Source organism: Pelodiscus sinensis, chromosome 10 (genome assembly GCF_049634645.1).
Source record: "Pelodiscus sinensis isolate JC-2024 chromosome 10, ASM4963464v1, whole genome shotgun sequence".
NCBI lineage: Eukaryota > Metazoa > Chordata > Testudines > Trionychidae > Pelodiscus > Pelodiscus sinensis.
Window position 1 is genome coordinate 30,345,252 of NC_134720.1, and position 21,713 is coordinate 30,366,964.

At 41.1% G+C, this 21,713-nt stretch overlaps 1 protein-coding gene across 10 annotated transcripts in view; it reads left to right on the forward strand.

Annotated features, from left to right (window-relative positions):
- The window catches only part of LEKR1 (leucine, glutamate and lysine rich 1), a 144,222-nt gene that overhangs the window by 65,472 nt on the left and 57,037 nt on the right, over positions 1-21,713 (forward strand). For all 10 annotated transcript variants that reach the window (XM_075937768.1, XM_006123470.4, XM_075937767.1 and 7 more), the window contains one exon: positions 4,613-4,798. In XM_075937768.1, the coding sequence (XP_075793883.1) occupies positions 4,613-4,798 (186 nt within the window). The remainder of the gene's footprint in view (positions 1-4,612; positions 4,799-21,713) is intronic.

The window sequence follows — 21,713 nt, forward strand, 5'->3', positions numbered from 1 at the left end:
GCAAAATTTAAAATACAAATTAACAATTAAGATAGAGTAGTAATATTGGCATCAAAGTATTCTAAACCTGATATATGTAAAGGATAGCATTCTTATTTTGTTGAGTTGTAGCACTTTAGTTGTCACAGTAAGAATCATGCTAGAGAAAACATATGTACTAATAAGGCAAGATACCCCTTGTATGATAATATACTGCAGAATTCTACAGATTTCAGTACCTATAGACATCTTTCTTGCTCTTCATTCAACCACATAGAAGATAGATTGATTAAAGTGAAAAAGTGGGATATTGTACTTTCTTCTCATAATGTATCTAATCATAAAAAATTATAAAGCCATTATATAATACCACTTATAGATTACCTGAATATACCTATGTTTTTTTAGTGTGGTATGCCTAGCCAAACCAAGTTAGAGCTGCCTTTTCTAACTGGGGTCTAACGACAATCTAGTAGCTCTCATGGTCCTTTTGTTTGAAACAATGACATCTACGCCCCTGTATTTTTTTTTCTGTTATCACATGTACAATTACATGGCAAAGAGGTTGCTGATATCTCTGCTCTAAAAAGATCGTGATCCTCACTGCATCTTACATGAAGAAAAGGTCATGACTTTGGAGTCATTTGTTACCAGAGCTGATCCTATTTATCTAATCTATTTATGCAACTCCCATTATTATAGTATCTGAGCACCTTGTTATCTTTAATACATTCATTCTGCACCTTATTATCTTTAATGCATGCATTCACAATACTGGGAGTATTGTGTCCAGTTCTGGATACCACATTTCAAGAAAGATGTGAAGAAATTGGAGAGGGTCCACAGAAGAGCAACAAGAATGATTAAAAGTCTAGACAACATGAGCTATGAGGGAAGACTGAAAGAACTGGGCTTGTTTAGTTTAGAAAGGAGGAGACGGCAAGGGAGCATGATAGTTGTTTTCAAGTATCTAAAATGGTGTCACAAGGAGGAGGGAGAAAAATTGTTCACCTTGGCCTTTGATGATAGGACAAGAAGTAATGGGCTTAAACTGCAGCAAGAGAAATTTAGGCTGGATATTAGAAAAAACTTCCGAACTATCAGGGTGGCTAAACACTGGAATAAATTGCCTAGGGAGGTTGTGGAATCTTCATTTCTACAGATATTTAAGAGCAGATTAGATAGACATCTATCAAGGATGGTCTAAGACAGTGCTTGGTCCTGCCATCAGGACAGGGGACTGGACTCGATGACCTCTCGAGGTCCCTTCCAATTCTAGTATTCTATGGTTCTATGATTCTCGCAGCTTCCCTGTGTAGTAGGGAAGTTCACTTAAACCTATTTAAAAAATGGGTAACGGAGGCACAAAGATAGTATGAGCCATATTTTAAAGGTACGTATGTTCATGAAGATAGAGGTAGGCTTCTAGTAGAATTTTCAAAAGTGTTTCAGCACCTACTGTGCATTGATTTCAATGGTAGTTAGGTATCTAGGTACTTTTGAAAATGCCTCTAGATCCCTCTCTGGATCTTTAGATGCCTACATCTCTATAAAAATCTGGCCCTAAGTGACTTGCTCAAGGATTCACAGGAATTCTGCAGCAGAGCATGGAATTGAACCCAGGTCTCCAAAGACCCAGGTTAGCACACATACTACATAATTCACCTTTTGGAGATTGCCTATCTCCTAGAGCTGGAAGGGACCTTGAAAGGTCATCAAGTCCAGTCCCCTGACTTCACAGCAGGACCAATTACCATCCCTGACAAATTTTTGCCCCAAATCCCTAAATGGCCTCTGCAACGATTGAACTCATAACCCCGGGTTTAGCAGGCCAATGCTCAAACCACTGAGCTATCCCTTCCTACCTTTCTAACCTCATAGGAAATAATTTTTCCATCATTGTGTCCAAAGCCTGACATCCAAAAGAAAAAAAATTGGCACATGTTGGATGTGAGAAAAACATTAAAGGAAACTCAGCGTGATTGACCTGCTGAGGAAAACATTATCCTGGTTAGTTCCCTTTCGTCCAAGATACCTTTTACCGAGCCACATCAACCACTGCTTCACTGATGCATATTCAGCTGCAGGTGAACACATCCCCCAAAAGATCAAAACCTGCTCATCCTGTTCAGGGTCACTTTCCTGAATCAGAATGGTGACCTGCACTGAGAGAATCTTTAGTGTGAGCACTGGGTCATCCTTCAGCACTATAGGCCCAACCTACTATTTTCCACAGATCCATCCTTTGGAAAAAGGATGTGCTCCAGTTTGTTGAAGAAGAAATTTTATCCTTTTTCTTATTACCTGTCCTAATGATCCTTATTGCTCTCTATGTTCTTAACTAGCTCTGAGTGGGCAAGGTCTGTATGTGGAATGAAAATTGGTCTCTTTAACATCACATTTCTGGGACTGAGTTCTTCCTCAGTCCATGCCACCTGGAGTTCTCTGGGGATTTCTAATATAATCACTGTTAGGGTATGTCTACACAGGACAAAGCTATTAAGCTTTGCAACTTCAGCTACGTTAATTGTATAACTGAAGTTGAAGTAATTTAACTTGACTTTTGGCGCTGTTTATGCTGCAGGAAGTCAAAGGAAGAACACTCTTCCTTCAACTTCCTTTATTCCTCGTGAAAGCAAGGTTTACCAACATTGACCGGAGTGCCTCTCTCACTTCAAATTAGCAGTCTTAACTAGAGGTAAGGTTCTCTATAGTGTAGACATATCCTTAGAGATTAGTAAATAGTTACTAGAAGTTAAATAAGTGGTTACTTTATGTATTTTTCATTAATATAAATATAACTTTCAATAAGCTGTGGAAGTATTCTTATAGTGGAAGGGGTGCCACCAAATAAATTTGAACTACCTTTGAAATATACTTAGAGGTGTAACCTGAACAATCAAAGAAATGAAACTATAAGCTAATTGGGTTAATTAATTGGTTTTCAAAGGTATTCCAGTGGCTTGTTAGTCACTTTAAAACACACATGTGGCTTTGTTAGACTGTTTAACTTTGGAGAAAAGGAAATTACCTACCCGTAATTCTTGTTCTCAGAAGGTAATAATTATTATAATAGATCCCCACTCACCCCCTTTCTCTCCTGAATTACGATAGTTTTAATGTTTTGAACTATAATAGGAACTAGAAGTTGAGGCAGTTGGTGCTGTTATTCCTCAGAAGTGAGCGTAGGCATGCATCACCCACTGAGGTGTATATTAACTCAGAACACTGAGCTCAGAATGTTCTGACCCCAGTTACATGCAGGAAGCAGGCGTGAGTATTGTAACCATCTGAAGACAAGTATTAAAAGCAAGTTGCTTTCTTTACTATTAACTTTTGTTAGAATAACAGATTTAAAAGTTTATGTATTGCTTTTTGAACCAGGAGCCAACAATACTGAAGACGGAGTATAATGCGTGGCATTAAGGGTTCCACTCTTTCTGCAGATTTCCTGCCTTATTTCACTTTAAGTTGCTTGTTAAATTACAGTTGATTGATTGCTGTTGAAATTATTATGATGTCACAAACCAAAGAAATGAAGAACTCTAGAAAAAGGCTCTGTATTTTTTCTCCTTTTTTATTTCTATGAAAATTAAGAGCATATGTAGTCATATTTCTGCATTATTTATGGCTTTTAAAAATATCCACAATATGCCAACTGTTCTTTTCTGACATACTGTTTGTTAATTTTTAATATTCTTAAATATGTATGTCTCATCTATTGAAACAAGAGGATGCCTCAGTAATGTTTCAATTGCCCAGCTACAACAGTTCAGCTTAGTTTTATTATCCTGTAGCATGATGTAAGAATTGCGCATGAGATACTTGAGTGGAATGAGAGTATTATTCCAGTAGAAGTAACCTAGAAGACACACATTTACAGAAGTATCCTACTTGTTTGCTTGTTAGTAATTTTCATTCCCAGACCCAATTAAATTCCAAGAAAATAGTATCTGGAATGGTTTATTTTTAAGATTGCAGGTTCCCTCTATAGGTGTTATGTGTCCTGCACTACATACCATATATCCCTTTCAAAGTAGTGAAATACTATTCAAGTGTATACGCATCCCTGAAAATTCAGCTTTTAGGATATTCATATGTATACACATCCGTAAAAATCCGGGTTTTTTGGTCTAAATCCTTCATCAATTCCATTAATATTTAACTAAAAAAATCTCCTGTCCCCCCTGAAAAACCCCCGCCAACAAACTTGTCAGTGAGCTTTAGGGACTTTATTTTCATCTCACTGCTCAGTGCTATTACAGATAAAAGGTTAGTATTAATGGAACTTGTATGCATAAATCCCTCTGCTTATTCATTTCAAAAAAAGGATCATTTGCTCACATTGCATTTCATGCTTGATATTTCAACGGCGTACTGCAAATTGCCTAAGAGGAGAATCATTGGAAAAACCACCATTTTCATCCTTTTGTGTTTTTGGCAAAAAAATGCAGTGCTGATATAAAAGTTTTAGAATGGCTAATATGCATTAATTAAAAAAAACTTAAATAAAATTACAGATTCCAGCAAATATTGAGGAATATTCTTTTAACAAAAGAAAGACATTAAATTTATGGCAATGCCTTTGTGATCTTAGAATATAAATTTTATATTTTATATATTTTTTCTTCAGAAATATCTAGACTGACTCAAAAGTTGGCAGAATTCCAGAGGGATAAAGTGTCCCTCCAGGAGGAGGTAAAACATCTGAAGTCAGTGTCCAGTGCATCTGAGCTGAAAAGTCATCAGCTTCAGACTTTACGCCAACAAGAGAGTGAATTACAAAGCAGATGTTGTGAACTACAGAAGGAAAAATTAGGTGAGAGAGAGCATTTTTGTATGGTAAGCAAACTACTATGTAAACTTTGCTCAGACCTCATAAAGTTGTTGTTAGTATCATTAAGCTTGTACTGAAAATCCCCAGTCAATCAGATCCCATTGTGTTAGGCACTATACAAAAACAAGAAGACATGGTCCCTGCCCAAAGAGGTTACAAACTAATTTGAAAACAAGACACAAGTGAGTGAAACAAACAATAAGAGAGCATTGGTTGTTAGATTACACGGTTCCATGGGCTAGTTGTTGAAAAACTTGATGGGCAAAATAATATGAAAGCTTTTTAAAAATAAATATTAACTCTCTTCAACTACCCCAACCATTATTAGTTGACAACAATGGTCCTGTAGCACCTTAGAGATAAGCCAAAAAATATATAGATAGTATCATGAGCTTTTGTGGGCACAACCCACTTCTTCAGATGATGAATATGGAACAAGATGCACAGATCTTCAAATAAAAAGCAGAAGAGGGGAAATGGAGTGGGGAAAAACACCTGTCAGTTAAAGTTTCTGTGCTAAATGAGACTAATAGAGTGGGCTGTAAGTACCCTATACTTAGCTTTTGAAGTCATTTGGGTGTTGAATATGATGGCCCATCCAGTTCATATCTTTGTTCAAGCCATGAGAGATAGTATCAGATTTGCATATAAAGGCCAGTTCTGCAGATTTTCTCTCCAGTTGATTCCCGTGCAAGTTAAAGCGTTCTCCAACAGTTTCTGTGCGTTACCATTTAGAATATCTGATTTGTGTCCATTAATCCTTTGTCATAAAGACTGTCCAGTTTGGCCAATATATATGGTAGAAGGGCATTGCTGGCACTTGATGGCACATATCACATTAGTGGACATGCAATTTAATCTCATTAGTGAATGTGTCCTTAAAGGAGGTTTTGGAACAAATGGATAAACTTAACAGTAACAAGTCATCGAAACCAGATGGCATTCACCCAAGCATTCTGAAAGAACTCAAATGAGAAATTGTGGAACTATTACCTGTGGTTTGTAATCTATCCTTTAAATCCGCTTCTGTACCTAATGATTGGAATATAGCTAATGTGATGCCAATATTTGAAAAGGGCTCTAGAGATGATCCTGACAATTACAGACCGGTAAGTCTAACTTCGGTACTGGGCAAATTAATTGAAACTATAGTGAAGAATAAAATTGTCAGTCACATGGATGAATATAATTTGTTGGGGGAAGTCAACATGATTTCTGTAAAGGGAAATCATGCCTTACTAATCTGCTAGAATTCTTTGAGGGAGCCAACAAACATGTGGACAACGGGGATCCAATGGATATAGTATACTTAGATTTCCAGAAAGCCTTTGACAAGGTCCCTCACCAAAGGCTCATAAGTAAAGTAAGTTGTTTTGGGATAAGAGGGAAGGTCCTTTTGTGGATTGATAACTGGTTAAAAGACAGGAAACAAAGGGTAGAACTAAATGGTAAATTTTCTGAGTGGAGAGAGATAACTAGTGGGGTCCCCCAAGGGTCTGTCGTGGGAACCATCCTATTCAACTTATTTATAAATGATCTATAGAAAGGGGTAAATAAACAGTTAGGTGGCAAAATTTGCAGATGATAAACCAAACTGCTCAAGATAGTTAAGACCAAAGCAGACTGTGAAGAACTTCAAAAAGATCATACCAAACTAAGTGATTGGGCAACAAAATGGCAAATGAAATTTAATATTGAAAAAAGTAAAGTAATGCACATTGGAAAAAAGAATCTCAACTATATATACAATATAATAAGGACTAATTTGGCAACAGCTACTCAAGACAAAGATCTTGGAGTCATTGTGGATAGTTCTCTGAAAACATCCACTCGGTGTGCAGCAGCAGTCAAAAAAGCAAACAGAATGTTAGGAGTCATTAAAAAAGGGATAGAGAATAAGACAGAAAATATCTTATTGCCGCTAAATAAAACCATGGTACACTCACATCTTGAATACTACGTACAGATGTGGTTGCCTCATCTCAAAAAAGATATATTGGCACTGGAAAAGGTTCAGAAAAGGACAACAAAAATGATTAGGAGTTTGGAAAAGGTCCCATATGAAGAGAAATTAAAAAGACTGGGACTTTTCAGCTTAGCAAAGAGGTGACTAAGGGAGGATATGATAGAGGTCTATAAAATCATGATTAATCTGGAAAAAATTAATAAGGAAAAATTATTTACTTCTTCCCAGAACTTAAGAACTAGGGGTCACCAAATTAAATTAATAGGTAGCAGGTTTAAAACAAACAAAAGGAAGTTTTTCTTCACTCAGCGCACAGTCAACCTGTGGAACTCCTTGCCAGAGGATGCGGTGAAGGCTAGAACTTTACCAGGGTTTAAAAAAGAGCTAGATAGATTCATGGCGGTTACATCTGTCAATGGCTATGAGCCAGGATAGGTAAGATTGGTATCCCTAGTCTCTCTTTCTCTGGACGTGGGTGACAGGGGAGGGATCACATGAGGATTACCTGTGGTGATCCCTCCGTCTGGGGCATCTGATATTGGCCGCTGTTGGCAGACAGAATAATGGGCTAGATGGACCTTTGGTCTGACCCAGTATGTTCATTCTTATGTTTGTATGCAGTTGTCTGAGCTTCTGATGTGGTTGCTTATATGGTTAGGTGCTGTGATGATGTTGCTTATGTAGATGTATGGACAGAGTTGGCACCAGAGTTTATTGCAAGGATGCATTCAACCAGGAACTGACAAGTTATTTTCCCTTCCCCTCTCTCCTCTTTTTTGCTTTTTATTTGAAGCTGTGTGCCTCTTGCTTCATATTTGTCATCTGAAGAAATAGGTTGTGAACACGAAAGCTCACAATACTATCTATATATTTTTTGTTTAGTCTCTAAGGTGCTACAGGACCATTGTTGGTTTTTTGTTTCTGTTTTTTAGTTACAGTCTAACATAGCTACCCCTCTGAGACATTGTGAGTTGGTTGATTTCTTATAGATATCACAGTGGAAGTATAGCTTTATAAACTTTTATACATTTCTCACATTTAATTATTAATTCTCTATGAAAATTTAAATATTGTAACGTATACATGTAGAGAAGTGTAGCAAAAACAATGTAAGGACTCAGTAATGTCTCAGGATGGTTATTAATCTTACAGATTTTGCGGTGCCACTGTGCCAGAGCTGAACAGGCATATTAAATGTGCATTCTGAGGCCCATCATAGACTGTAAGGAATATCGCTTCTCCTTTTGTGGATTCTAGAAGCTCTTTTAGGAAATTAGTTTTTTTCTTTCTTCTATCCAATTATGGTGAAAGAGTTTAATAAAAAAATGTTTTTTTCAAGGTGCTCTAAAAGCAACTGGCTTTGGGACATTCATTCTTTAAAAATATATGGTTACTAATTATTTTTCTATTTGAATAGCTATTAAAACTCTTCCCATTTTAAAGCAGAGTTTGCATTTTGTTCACAACTCCATCTGGAGATTGATATGTTTAGAACATGTACAGATTGTGCTATTCTAGATTCAGCTTTGACTCATCCAAATGGCATTGTTGTTACAGAGCAAACTGCTGCATGCAGAGTATGTAATTTTAAATGTAAAACAGCAGTTCTTATTGTTAATGGTGTTGAATGAATTTCACTCCAAGTGAATTATTCACTTCAGTGATAATATTTAATGTAGGATTGAAAAACAGTAGGGCACATATGGCTTTTACTGACATTCCATATTAGTGAGAACAATTTTTATTTTATTAGGTATTCATGGTGCTCATCCACTCTTCAAAATCCTGGAATGCAAAAGTACTTCATGTTACTGGGGCAAAAGCAAAATAAACTTAAAATGAAACACAAAAGCCAATTCAAGCCTTCTCTTCAGGATTGTCTGCTCCCAGAATTCCTCCCTGTGGACTGCTGAGTCACACCTTCCATCCTCTCTCTGAGAGCCACTCTCTATATCTGGGTAGAGTAATGTAATGATGAGACAGCAAAATACACATCACTATCTAGAAGGCTCACCATTTACTAACTGGCTAGGATAGGAAAAGCTTAAAAAAACAACAAATACAGGTAGTCCCCGAGTTACGCGGATCCGACTTATGTCGGATCCGCACTTACGAACGGGGCTTTTCTTGCCCCGGAACTCGCGGGCGGCGGGACCACCCAGACGCGCAGTGGTCCCACCACCGCATCCTCCGGGGCGAGAAAAGCTGCTCCGGGTGTCCCTGTCTGCTGCGGAGGTCCCCAGCAGACCAGGGACACCCCGAGCAAAGCCTTGGAGGCACGGGACCCCGCCACCTCTGCGGCTTTGCTCCAGGTGTCCCTGGTCTGCTCGGGGAGTCCCTGGTCTGCTGGGAGGGGTCCCCAGCAGACCAGGGACACCCCGAGCGAAGCCGCAGAGGCGGCGGAGTCCCGCGCCTCCAAGGCTTTGCTCCAAATAGCATCATGTAAATGCCCCCAAAAAACTAACAAAGAAAGTTGCTCTGCAAGCCAGAATTTGAAAATTAATGGAGAATCAAACGCAATACGTAGTTAGTTGGACTTCATTGGTAGTATGGCAATGAGAAGTAGGGAGAAATTCTGAACAGAAGAGAGATGGAACACGGTCTTTGTATGCGGAGAAAAAAAGTTAAGCAATAGCTGGGAAACACAAAAATGGAGATTGGATTCCCATTTCTGACAGGGCAGGTTAAAGGGTTTGATAGAAGGGGGGAGAGGTAGCTCTTGAAAATGAACAGCAATGGCTCTGGCTAATTAGGGGTAGCTGTGAAAGGGCTGCTATAAAGCAATTAAGGGCCAGGTTAGCCTGATTCAGGCTGCCACAGGACCTCTTTAAAAACATTCTCTATGGGAAGGGAGTATAGGGGAGAGTGGAGAAGGAGTTTGGAGAGTGGAGGTGGAGAGGAACGAACAACCGATAAGGAGACTGAGAGGAGCTAAGCAGAACAACACCAGCATTGCTAAAGGCTGCAGGGGGAGGTGAGGGGCTCCAACGGGGAGTGTTTGGAGGCTTTCTTTCCCCCAAGTGGCCAGAGGAGGACTGTTTACTCAGCCCTGACTGGCCCAGGGCATCAGCCCCAGCACTCGGTTGTTTTGCCAAGGGACAGAAGGCTAAATGCCAAAATAAGGCAAGTGAGATTTGTACCACAGCCTCCAAACTGTGGGATAGTGGGCAGAACAGGTGCCTGGGGCCCAGGAGTGGGACTGACTTGCCATACGTAGTGCTAGAAGTGGGATTGACCCTGCCACGCATTGTGGTAGGCATTGTTCTGACCAGTGCTTTTTTTGTAAGAAAAAAGGTGCCAGTACTCCAGGCTCAAAGTAGTTGAGCAAAAAAAAAAAAGCCTCACAGCGGACTTCTGTCAGGAGCCAAGCCATCCCAGAAAATAGGTGCTGGTACGCGAGTGGGGAATCCCATTCAATTAAAGAATGATGGAAAAATAGGTGCCAGTATGCTGTCCCAGAGGCTGCATCTAGACTGGCAAGTTTTTCCGCAAAAGCTCCTGCTTTTGCGGAAAAACTTGCCAGCTGTCTACACTGGCTGCTTGAGTTTCCACAAGAACACTGACGATCTCATGTAAGATTGTCAGTGTTCTTGCGGAAATACTATGCTGCTCCCTTTCGGGCAAAAGCCCTCTTCCGCAAATGCTTTTGTGCAAGAGGGCCAGTGTAGACAACGCAGTATTGTTTTGTGCAAAAAAGTCCCGATCGCGAAAATGGCGATCAGAGCTTTCTTGCGCAAAACCACGTCTAGATTGGCACAGATGCTTTTCCGCAAAAAGTGCTTTTGCGGAAAAGCATCTGTGCCAATCTAGACGCTCTTTTCTGCAAATGCTTTTAACAGAAAAACTCTTCCGTTAAAAGCATTTGCGGAAAATCATGCCAGTCTAGACGTAGCCAGAGTGTACTGGCACAAAAAAACCCACTGGTTCTAACATACAGGAACAGTCAGTCCTTGCTCCAAACAGTTTAGAGTTTAAGTAGTTATGGGAGTATAACAGTGGCTCAGAGAAGTTAAGTTTTGTCATTTAGCGTGCAATGAAAAGTCTTCGAAAATTTATATTTGAAGAGTGGCTATTACTGCAATCCAGGTGACCTAGTTAGAAGTAATTTCAAATTGACATTTAAATAATTTCAGTCTAAGTATTGTATTTTTTTAGTGATTTGAGAAATAACTAGCAGGGAAAATTGTTATAGTTATACCATTTAGAACTAATATGTTAATTATATAATTTTATTTTTTTTCCACTTTGTAGTAATTTATAAGGAGCTGTATACATACATACTTATTTTTTTCTAATCTCTGATTCTCTTTCCAGAGGTCAGTATGACCAACAAACTATTCAACTGAGTTTCTGTCCCCTGTCCTCCTGAAGGCTTGTATGCCTTCTAACTTTCAGTAACCAAACACAAATTGTGACAAGTCATGGGGCAATTAGATCACTTTTATGTTTACATTTTTTTGGTAAAAAGCTACTTGGAAGACTTTCACAGTGTTTCTGTAACTTTCAAAACAACTTGACCCACAAAACTGTCCTGAAGAGAGAATAGCTGTATTTTTCCATATACATTTTTCATGGGATTAATCTATATAAGGAAAGGGATAAAAGAACGGAAATATCTCTTTCTCTAATATACTTCAATATTCATTTGGAGTTTAAATTTGTGGTTTGTTCCTCTTTTCCAAATGAAAAATGCCAGTAGAGTATATATTAAAGTGCTAATGATGCTATACTGCATATATGTAACTGCTTTATTGGGGCATGGCATTTTCTGATCTGTAGGGCATCCTCTTTGAGCAGAGTAGAATTTTGTTAAAGTCCCTGTCATATTCAACATATTCCAAAGCTGTACAGATTAATGACTTACATTCTGCTAATGCAGTTGTAACCCACATGCCTAGTGGGTGTGGTTCACAGTCCCATATAGTGGTACTTACAGTAAAAAATAAGAATGAGTGAGATCTACAGCTCAAGTTGTAGAGGCTCCAGCACTAAGCTCCAGAAGTCCCAGGTTCAAATCCTTCTGCAGGTGGTTACACAGTGAGCATACATAGGTGAATGGAACAGTTATTATCAATTCAGCAATAGCTTGTAAGCATCCTTCACTATTAGAAGCAGATTTGGAAGGTTGTCGGTGCCATTGTGTTCTTCCTATCCTTTTTTTAAAATCCCTAAGGGGATTTTTAGTTTAACCCTTGCTTGGACATAACATGACTCTCGTGAAACATAAAACACAGCAATGGCCATACTAGATCAGACCTGAAGTTTGCATACTTTGGTATCCTGTTTCTGACAGTTGCTACCACAAGGTACTGCAGAGAAGAGTATAAAAACCCTGCATTAGGCAGATGTGAGACAAGCTGTTTACCAGGTATTATTCATCCTGATTTCAGTAGTTAGAGATTGTTCTGAATCCTTAAGCATGAGATTTAAAATCCCTTTCACAAAATAATTATGGTTAATTATAACAACCTTCACTACACTCAATATTCATATAGACGTACAGTCACCTTAATCTTTTTATGCTCTTGGCCTCAACAACTTCATGTTGTATTCCTCCTTTTAGCTGTGATTATAGAACAGAATGAAGGATGGAGGGCAATGTTAAATGAAAGCATTTCAACTAAAACCTGAGAAGGACTTCCTTCAGATTAGAGACATTACCTTCCATTCCATGTGTCAGTGATCAGTTGATCTGGTGGACATAAATCTTCATATTCCTTGTGTAACCTTTCCAGTATCTGCGCTTCATATTCTTTGATTTACAGAACCATTTATGTATACAGGATGCTGCCATTTGGTCTATGCTAAACCCTGAAGATATTTCCAGAGATCCTCATCATTGTGGCAGATCTGAGGAAGAGGTTATGTATTCACTTCCTTGGATATCATTGTAATCAAAGGCGTATCCAAAGAGGAATAATGATTTCACAATAATAATTCAAGAGCTCATGTTAAATGATTTTGTCATAAATCTAGAAAAAAAGTATCTTTGTCCCAGTAGATCCCTCCTTCACTGGGGGTTCAGATTAGGCAATGTCATCGTATCCAATGGAAATATTTATATATTGTCCAGACCACATCCATCATAATGCAACACAAATTCTCAGGTTATCAATTTCTCAGGTTATTGGGAATGCTGGTATTTTTTATGAATGTTGTTCAGTGGACAAAGTTGCATATGCAACATTTCCTGCTGTGTTTCTTCTACAAGTTTGGGATGATGTGAGGAATTTTGGGTATGGCTACACTAGGGTGGCTAATGTAGTCATTCGAACATAGCTATTTCAAAAAAGGTGTTATTCCTTGTAGAATGAAGTTTACAGATATCGGATGTGCAGATGCTCACTTTGTTATTTTGAAATAATGCTAGTTAACTTGAAATAATGGTGCAGTGTAGATACACCCCTAATGGGTATCATCGAAATCTGGCCACTATTCTCTAGACAGCAGTAATGTTCAGTGATCATTCTCCTAGTTCAATCTTTTCTTGCTGAAGTAATCTGCTTTTATTTATATTTGATGTTCTTCTGACAGAAAGAACCTTAAATAATGCTATATTTCCACCCAGGAGTACAAGGAACATGGTTTTTCAGTATAGGGCTGACTAAGAACTGCCTACCTCCTAGTTTAGTGAGGTGGCACTAGTCCAGAGGCACTATTTCTATTCTTGCAAGCAGACCACTTCCTCAGAGGTGGTCCTGGTGATATAGATGAACTAACTATACTGCACATAGTTCCAGAAAATTACTATTTTGTCTTTCTTTTTAGTGTGGATCACAGATCCTGAAAAGCCTTTTTTCTTCAATGACTTCCCCAACTTAGCAGGCTTCTACAGGTTGTACCTCCAAAAAAACCCAAACCCATTCATCATCTAACAAGACCACAGATGCTCCTGGGCCAGAGAGCCCAGGAGCCTAAGGGCAGGAGGGCCAGCCAGGCTGGAGCAATAGGATTGGCAGCCCGGCTGAGGGCAGTGTAAGACTGGGGTCAGAATCCTGCAGCAGCCTCCAACAGCCCATGGCAGTGCGGGCAGAGTTCCCCAGCAGCCTGGGCCCCATGGCAGCCCCGAGGGGCTCAGGTTGGAGCCCCATGGCATCAGGGACCAGAGTTCTCTGGCAGCTTCTTAGAGCACAGGGCCGAGGCCAGAGCCCTGCAGCAGCTCCCTGGAGTGCTGGGCTAGAGCCCTACCGCTGCCCTCATTTGTTCAGGGCTGGAGCCTCACAGCAGGAGTCGGAGCCTCTGATGCCTAGGGAACTGGCAGCAGTTGGGCAAGTAGCCCAGCCAGGTTGGGGATGGGGGAGGGCGAGGCAGGATGCCTGCTGGGGCAGCCTGCCAGCAGCAGGTGATGGGCTTTGGAGCTGGTGGCAGGAGACCTCCCCTGGTCTAGCAAATTCTCTCGTTAGGGACTGGTCAGGTGCCAACAGTACTGAACCAAGGAGGTCCAGCCTGTACCAGTTGTTTGAGTTTCTCAAAGTAGCTGTGAAAGAGCGGCACTTTGCACTACATACTTCCTCATTAATCACCATCAAAGAAAAGACCTTGCATAATTCCTGGGTCAATACTATTGCCATAAATATAAAGGGTATGGCTACACTAGCCACCCTAGTTCGAACTAAGGTGGCTAATGTAGTCATTTGAACTTGCAAATGAAGCCCGGGATTTAAATATCCCGGGCTTCATTTGCATGTTCCTGGGCGCCGCCATTTTTAAATGCTCAGTAGCTCGAACTACCTGCCCGCGGCTACACGTGGCACAGGCTAGGTAGTTTGAATTAACACCCTTAATTTGAACTACCTAACCTGTGCTGAAAAGCTCACAGACCCCTATGACACCACAGCTACAGCACCAAAAATTATGGTAGGAATTGGCCGGGGGATACTAGCTGTAGCCCAGTGAGAAGCTGGCATGTTTTGGTGAGAATTCTGCTCACCAAGTGACAGAAAGACTGCCACTGTTAGGGTCCTAACCTGGGATCCAGTGAAAAAGGGTTAGCATCTGGTCCTCCTACCTTGGCTTCTAACCTGTTTCCACAACAGGAGGCAGTCCACTGACTCTCACCCTCATGGCAACTCCAGTGACTCTGACTGCTAGCCCTTGCTGCCTGCGAATCAGGGTAAACCCCATCAAAGCTTCATTGCCTGTAAATCAGGATTACTCACTCTATCATTTTAATTCTTAGATCTCTCCACCAAAGGGCAGCTTGAGGAATGAAGTGAACTCACCCCACAAAATGGATGGGAACGTCCACCCAATCACACCATGCTAGTGTAATCCTGAAATTTTTCTACTATAAGAGTTCATAGATCAGAGAGAACATCACTGTGAAGTATACTTTCATCACAAACATAAATTAATTAATGAAAATAAAATATCTCTTACCCACATCCTAGGAATGATAAAGGGATTCATTAGTTATTTTTTGGAAAGTTATTTGAAAATTAAAAGTGCCACATAAGTGCTAAAACAATTACTCCTTTATTTAAGAAATCTTGCAATGTATACTGTGATTTCTCTCTCCCTATTCTCTTTCTTTAATTAAATGGGTTTATTGAGAAGAGGGATTTCTTATAAAGTTTACATAATAGGTTCACTTAAGGCTTTCTCAGCAGTTAAGTGATTGTGAGTAATATTCAGCATCTCTGCAATGCCATACCACTATCTGGAGGTCACCATGACTGCCTCTAGCATAGCTGACTATTGTACTGTTTGACATAACATTGGGTTATATTATTTTGCCCATGTCAGTTTTTTTAAACATATTTATAACTGAAAAGTGAAATTGCAGATATTCCTGTTGAAAACAAGGGCAACAGATTATACAGAATTCCATCTTAATGTTAGTAATATGTTTTTGCAAAATGTAAATAAGCAAATAAAATGTCATTTCAACAATGCTGTATGATGCATATTTTTAAAATACCTCGGTCACAAATTTAGCAAAGGAATTGCATATTATTGCCCTTCCTAAGGACGAATGAAATTTTTAGTGTTGCTGGCTGGTAGAATTTGAGACTGTAGAAAGATGAGACATGTAGAAAGATTTTTAGGTTAGGTATTTTCCCAAGTGCCAATGGCTGCTTATTAAAAATAACAAATATAATGTCTGATCCTGCAGTCACCATTATGTAGCTGAAGGGATCTGTCTATATGGTGCTTATTGCTGGATTGGGGTCGTAATACCATCTGGTACGCCAGCAGGAATGAACAAAACAGGTAATCATTAAGTGATCTATTCCCTGTCACCCGTTCCCAACGTCTGTCCATCCTGGTTATTAGCCATTGGGGGTCCTAGACCAAAAGGGAGTCACATGGAGGTTGTAAGGCAATTTTAGGAAGGTCAGAGTATTATCACCTTTACTTCTGCACAGCCTGCAGAGATGGGTAGCAGCAAAACACCAGCTGTTAGATGGGTGCCCTGCCCTGAAGGCAGTGCCCCTCCACCAGCAGTGGAGAAGGAAGGGTGGCTATAAAGTACCATACACAGTCACTATGCACAACGTACAACCAACTGCTGGAACTTCTTGCCAGAGGATGTTGTGAAGGCCAAGACTGTAACAGGATTTTAAAAAGAACCAGATAAATTCTTGGAGGATAGATCCATCAGTGGCTCTTAGCTGGGATGGGCAGGGATGGTGTCCCTAGCCTCTGTTTGTCAGAAGCTGAGAATGAGTGACTGGAAATTGATGATTGCCTGTTCTGTTAATTCCCTCTGGGTCACCTGGCATTGGACACTGTCAGAAGACCGAATACTAGGCTAGATAGACCTTTGGTCTGACCCAGTATGTTCTTATGCCAGCCTTACTTCTGCACTGCTACTGTTGGAGGCACTGCCTTCAGAGATGGAATCCTGGCCAGCAGTCTCTGCTGTCCAGCTGCCCAGCTCTGAAGGCAGCACTCAGTACACGTGTGTAAGTCAGGGTAGCAATATCAGAACACCCCCTTCAATAATCTTGTGATCCGCCTCCCCCACAATGACTTTTTGTGTCAGGATCTCTAAAATTACAAAACCATGATATTTTAAATTTGAATAGCTGATATCATAAAATGTATTATTTTTAAAATCTTATGACCATGAAATTGACCAAAATGAACCATGAAATTGACCAAAATAGACTCTGTTTATGGTATCCCTTTCTTAATGATTCCCAACATTCTTTTAGCCTTTTTGACTGATACTGCACACTGAGTGGATGTTTTCAGAGGACTATCTACAATGACTCCAAGATCTCTTTTTTAAGTGGTAACAGCTAATTTAGCTCCCTTATCAGAGGAATGGGAAGAAAAGCAAGCCATGTCCTGGTACGCACTGCTGCTCCTCCCCCTGCTACCCTGAAAAGGTGCCCTGGCTGCAAAACCTTCTGTTGAAGAACTTCTATTGGTTCCAATGGGAGTATTGTGCACAAAGGGCTTTCAAGATCTCACCCTATAACTGAATCTACATATCAGAGGTGGATTAAGGTTTCCTGGGGCCCTTGGACAGGGCCCTTCCCCACTCCTTCCTCCTGCAATTCTATCTACCCAGTCTGTCCCTTCTGCTTGCTGCCCTGCCTATGACTCCACCCCATTCTACCCTTTCTTTCATGACCCCATCCCTATTCGTCCCAGGATTCTTTCACGTTCTGCCCCACCACTGTGGCTGTGAAACCCATTTTCCTCCAGGGTAGCCCCAAACTCCTGGGGTCACATTAGCTCCTCTAGCTTTGAGGCTGTGGCAGGGAACAAGAACTCCTTTAGGCCTGGAGCCACACCTGAGGTTCGGGCCATAGGGCTTTCTCCATTGCCCTGGGTTTCTGCAGGGTCCAGAATTGGAGAACTGAGGTGTCTCCCACCCAACCTGCCTTGCCTGACACTTCTGCTGGGGACCTGGGTCAGGACACTGGGTTTTTTTCCTGCCCATCCCACTCTGCCCTGTGTTTCTACCATGGCCAGGGTGGAAGCCTCTCTTGTCTTGCCCCAGCTGGAGCATCTGCTGGGGTCCTGGGCTGGGGCAACAGGGCCTTTCACTGCCTACCCTGCAGCTTCTGCCAAGGATCTGAATGTCCATCGTCCTGTGGCGGATTTCTGGCAGAGCCCTCCAATTGGCCAGGACCGCTGGGCATGGGTCCTTTGGCCTAGTGGATAATCTGCCACTGGTTTATGTATTTAAGAACATTCTTAACTAGTGTTCTTAGTTCTGTACTATCATTATAAAAACATCTTGAAACAAATTGAGTAAAAACAAAAAGGCAAAAAGAGCTCCCAGGTTACTAGTACAAAATAAGCTTTATACTCTTTCTTTCCTTCCATTCCAAAACTGTTTTCTGCATCCCCGCTTCCTAGCATGAGAGAATAGATCATAACAACTATTCAAAATCACAATTCCCAGAGAACTTCCAGAATCATAGAAATCTTTAAATGACTAATTGCCAGAAATCAGATGACTATGCAAAGCTATCATATTAGCAGCTGCCCCATATGAAGAAAGGCTTAGAGCTCTTTCTTTTGCCTCACTTATCTAAAATAATTTGATCCTTACTTAATCTCTATGAAGAAAGCAGACACATCAGAGTAAAATTTGCAATTGTAAATTTTGGATTGTTGCCATGTGTTCTGCCTTACATCTGCTTGGTGTTTAAAGCCAGCATTTCCTTTTATTATTATTCTGTAGGCATTCAGGGCCACTTACTTCATAATCCAATGTCATTCTGAATGACAGGAAATTAAAGCTGAGTAATGTAGCTTTGGAGAACTGTACAGAACAATACATTGTTGAGGAATGCCCACTTGGAGAAACTGAAATAACTGTATAGTGCAGGTGGTCTAATCTAGCTTTAATTTAGTTGGCCACAACTTCCTGTCCTTAAAAAATTCAGTGATACCAAGCATTGGAAAACACAGGTCATGGTATTAGTCATTACCTACTGTACAGTTTTATAAAACAGATAACATAACTTGGGCAGCCCAGTCATGTTTTCTCACGGCAATTTTAAAAACAGCCATGAGGAAGTTATGATAGAAAGAACATCTGTCACACAAGCATAGTTTTAAAATAAACAAATGTCACATCATTGATTTGTATCCCAAACCAACAAGCCTCTTCCAGTTTTTATGCTAAGATGACTAGATGCTAAGATGACTATATCAATTTTGAACATCATTTTAATCATGCTGGACTATATCTTTGTTAAATTAACCACGATTTAGCTAAATTATCATGCTGCTACATTTTCAAATTTAAAAATAAAATTGCCTTTTAGTAGCTTTGGGAATTAGAGCTTTTGTGTTGCTGCAGTGGTGTTCTTGAGGTTATGTCTTTGCTACAGTTAGCCTGGGCAATTGGCACCTGAGGTGTGAGCAGAAATGCTGCAAAGCCCTTTCCCATTAACTATGTCCTCATTGTTGCTGTACTCCTCTGTGTGTGTTATGAAGTCTTCTGGGGACACATTCCACGGTTCTGTGTCCACAGAAGAGAATGGGAAGAAAGGCTATCAGATGCCACTGATGTCAATAAAAATTAACAAATTTACCTCTTTAGGGGATCTGTGAATTCCAGATTTTCCATTTATGGCTTGTAGTGACCATTTGTCTATATGCATTGAATCATCTTTATTAAAAAGAAGTTAGTTTTACTTCTTCTTCGAGGGTGTCCCTGTGGGTGCTCCACCTTAGGTGCTTGGGCGCCACAACGTGCCCGGCCGGAAGATTTCTATAGCAGTGCTTGTGGATAGGCTGCAGTACCCCTCACATGCCGGGCAGCTAATGCACATGTACAAGCTACAAACCCTTCGGTTCCTTTTCTGCCGCCACTGACACCATTCGGAACCTGCAGTGCGCTCTGCATTGAGCTCCTCAGTTAGTTAGATAGCTTTTTACCATAACCTTTCTGTCAGACTTAGCTTTTAAATAATTTTTCCTGCACTGTAAGAAGAAAAAAAATTTTGTGACAAACTGTGAAACTGCAAATAAGGGGAGGCTCACTGTCTGCCACTTTCCCCTTGCAGAGTTTGTCCCACAAAGTTCTCCCCTCTGCGTTTTTACTGCTTTTAATCTTTTTTTTTTTTAATCTGTCTGAGGAGAACTTCCACAGTGACCTCCTCAGAACCCTCCCCCCTCAGGCAAACATGACAGCAGATGGTGCTCAGATGCCACCTTTTTGCCGCTTGTATCTTTCCGCCCAGAGGGGTGTTCGCTTATCTCCACTGCCTGAGGGAGTAACATGGAGTAGTTGAGTGTGCTCTTCACAGAGCCCTGACAGCCGGAGCAAACATAGCAAGATAGCTAAAACTGAAAACTATCATGCATGGATGGCAATCTGACCATCTTTAGATTCTGGTTTCCCTGCATCCCCACTTACACTCTCTCAGCGGCAATGTCAGACAAGGCGGCTGCAGCTGCCTCAGCTGCAAGTTCTGCAACCTCTAAAAAATCTAACAGGATACAGGCAGATGCTAGCAGGGAACCCCCTTTGCCCAAGAAAAGGTGATCCCACAACTCAAAGCCAGTTCTGTCCCCCTTGGGTACTCCGGACAAGAGCTTGTCAGGGCTGCAATCACCCACTGCATTCTGAGGGTCTCAAGAGCTGGCTATAATGTCAAAACAGGCTAGCAAGCCTAAGCCCCTTCTGGCACAAAAACTCAAGACAACCCAGGTACCCGCTGCGCCGACTCCGCGCTCCTCTGTTGGTAAAAATTGCAGTTTTACTAAAGCCCCATGCTTGACTTTGTCAGCGTGCACACCTATCCCGCTACCTGGCAAGGCAATAGGCTCACAGCTGCAGTACTTCCTGCTGCCTATGCCTCAAACGTATTCTTTTACATCTTCAGACCAACTAAAAGTTACTCAGTACCCACTACTCTGCTTTTTGGTACTGACACCTCTCCAACACTTGCCAGATTCTCCCCAGCAAATATAACAGCTTCTGCATCTCCTTTATATAGTGAGGAGGAAACTGTGCTTCTCTCAAATACCGTCTCACCCAGGCACTCCTGCCCTAGGAGGAGGACACCTCAGCCACAACCGATGATGTCTCAGTGGCACCTCAACCAGTGGCTACTGCTTCTCATGCCCATGCCTCCCACTTGGCCCTACTGGGACCCCGGGCATCTTTCAGAACACACCAGAAGCAGCAACAATACCATCATGCTGGCCAGACTCACTCGAGACACACATCAGTGTCCTGTGACCAAACTGACTTTGATCACCCTTTCAGTGATGATTCATCTCACCCACCAACTCAGCTGTTCTCCTCCCCTCTCTTCTGGAGGATGCCCTCCTGCCACTGCCTCCCAATCATGATTATAGGGCTTTTCAAGACCTTTTTTGAAGGGTAGCTGAAGTGTTGGCAATCTTATTGACGAGACAGCCTGACACTCAGCATAAGCTCACCAGCATCCTACACACTACACCAGTGGTCAAACTAGTGCTACCCCTGGACCCTGCCCTGATGGATCCTGCTAAACATCTGTGGCAAACACCAGCCACCAAAAAGGCAGATAAAAAATATTAAGTCTTCTCGCAGGGTGCAGAGTTTCTCTTCACACACTCTCTTGCCAACTCCCTCATAGTTGATGCTGCCAAACAGAGGGCCAAACATACCTTACCAAAATCCACTCCCCCTGGTAAGGAGTGGAAACAGCTTGATCTCATGGGTAGAAAAGCCTACTCATCTGCCTCCCTTCAGCTGCGCATCTTGAACTACACGACTATGCTGGCAAAATATACACATCACATTTTCAAACAGATATCCATCTTTATTAAGTACCTTTCAGAACAAAAAAGGGAACAGTTTAAAACCAGCATAAACGAGGGCTCCCTAATAGCCAGGACAGCCATATAGGCCTCTCTCGACTGTGCTGATACTGCCACTCATTCCCTCACAGCTGCAGTCGTGATGAGGAGAGCATCCTGGCTCTATATATCTGGCTTCCCAAAAAAGGCCCAGACAAGGGTCAA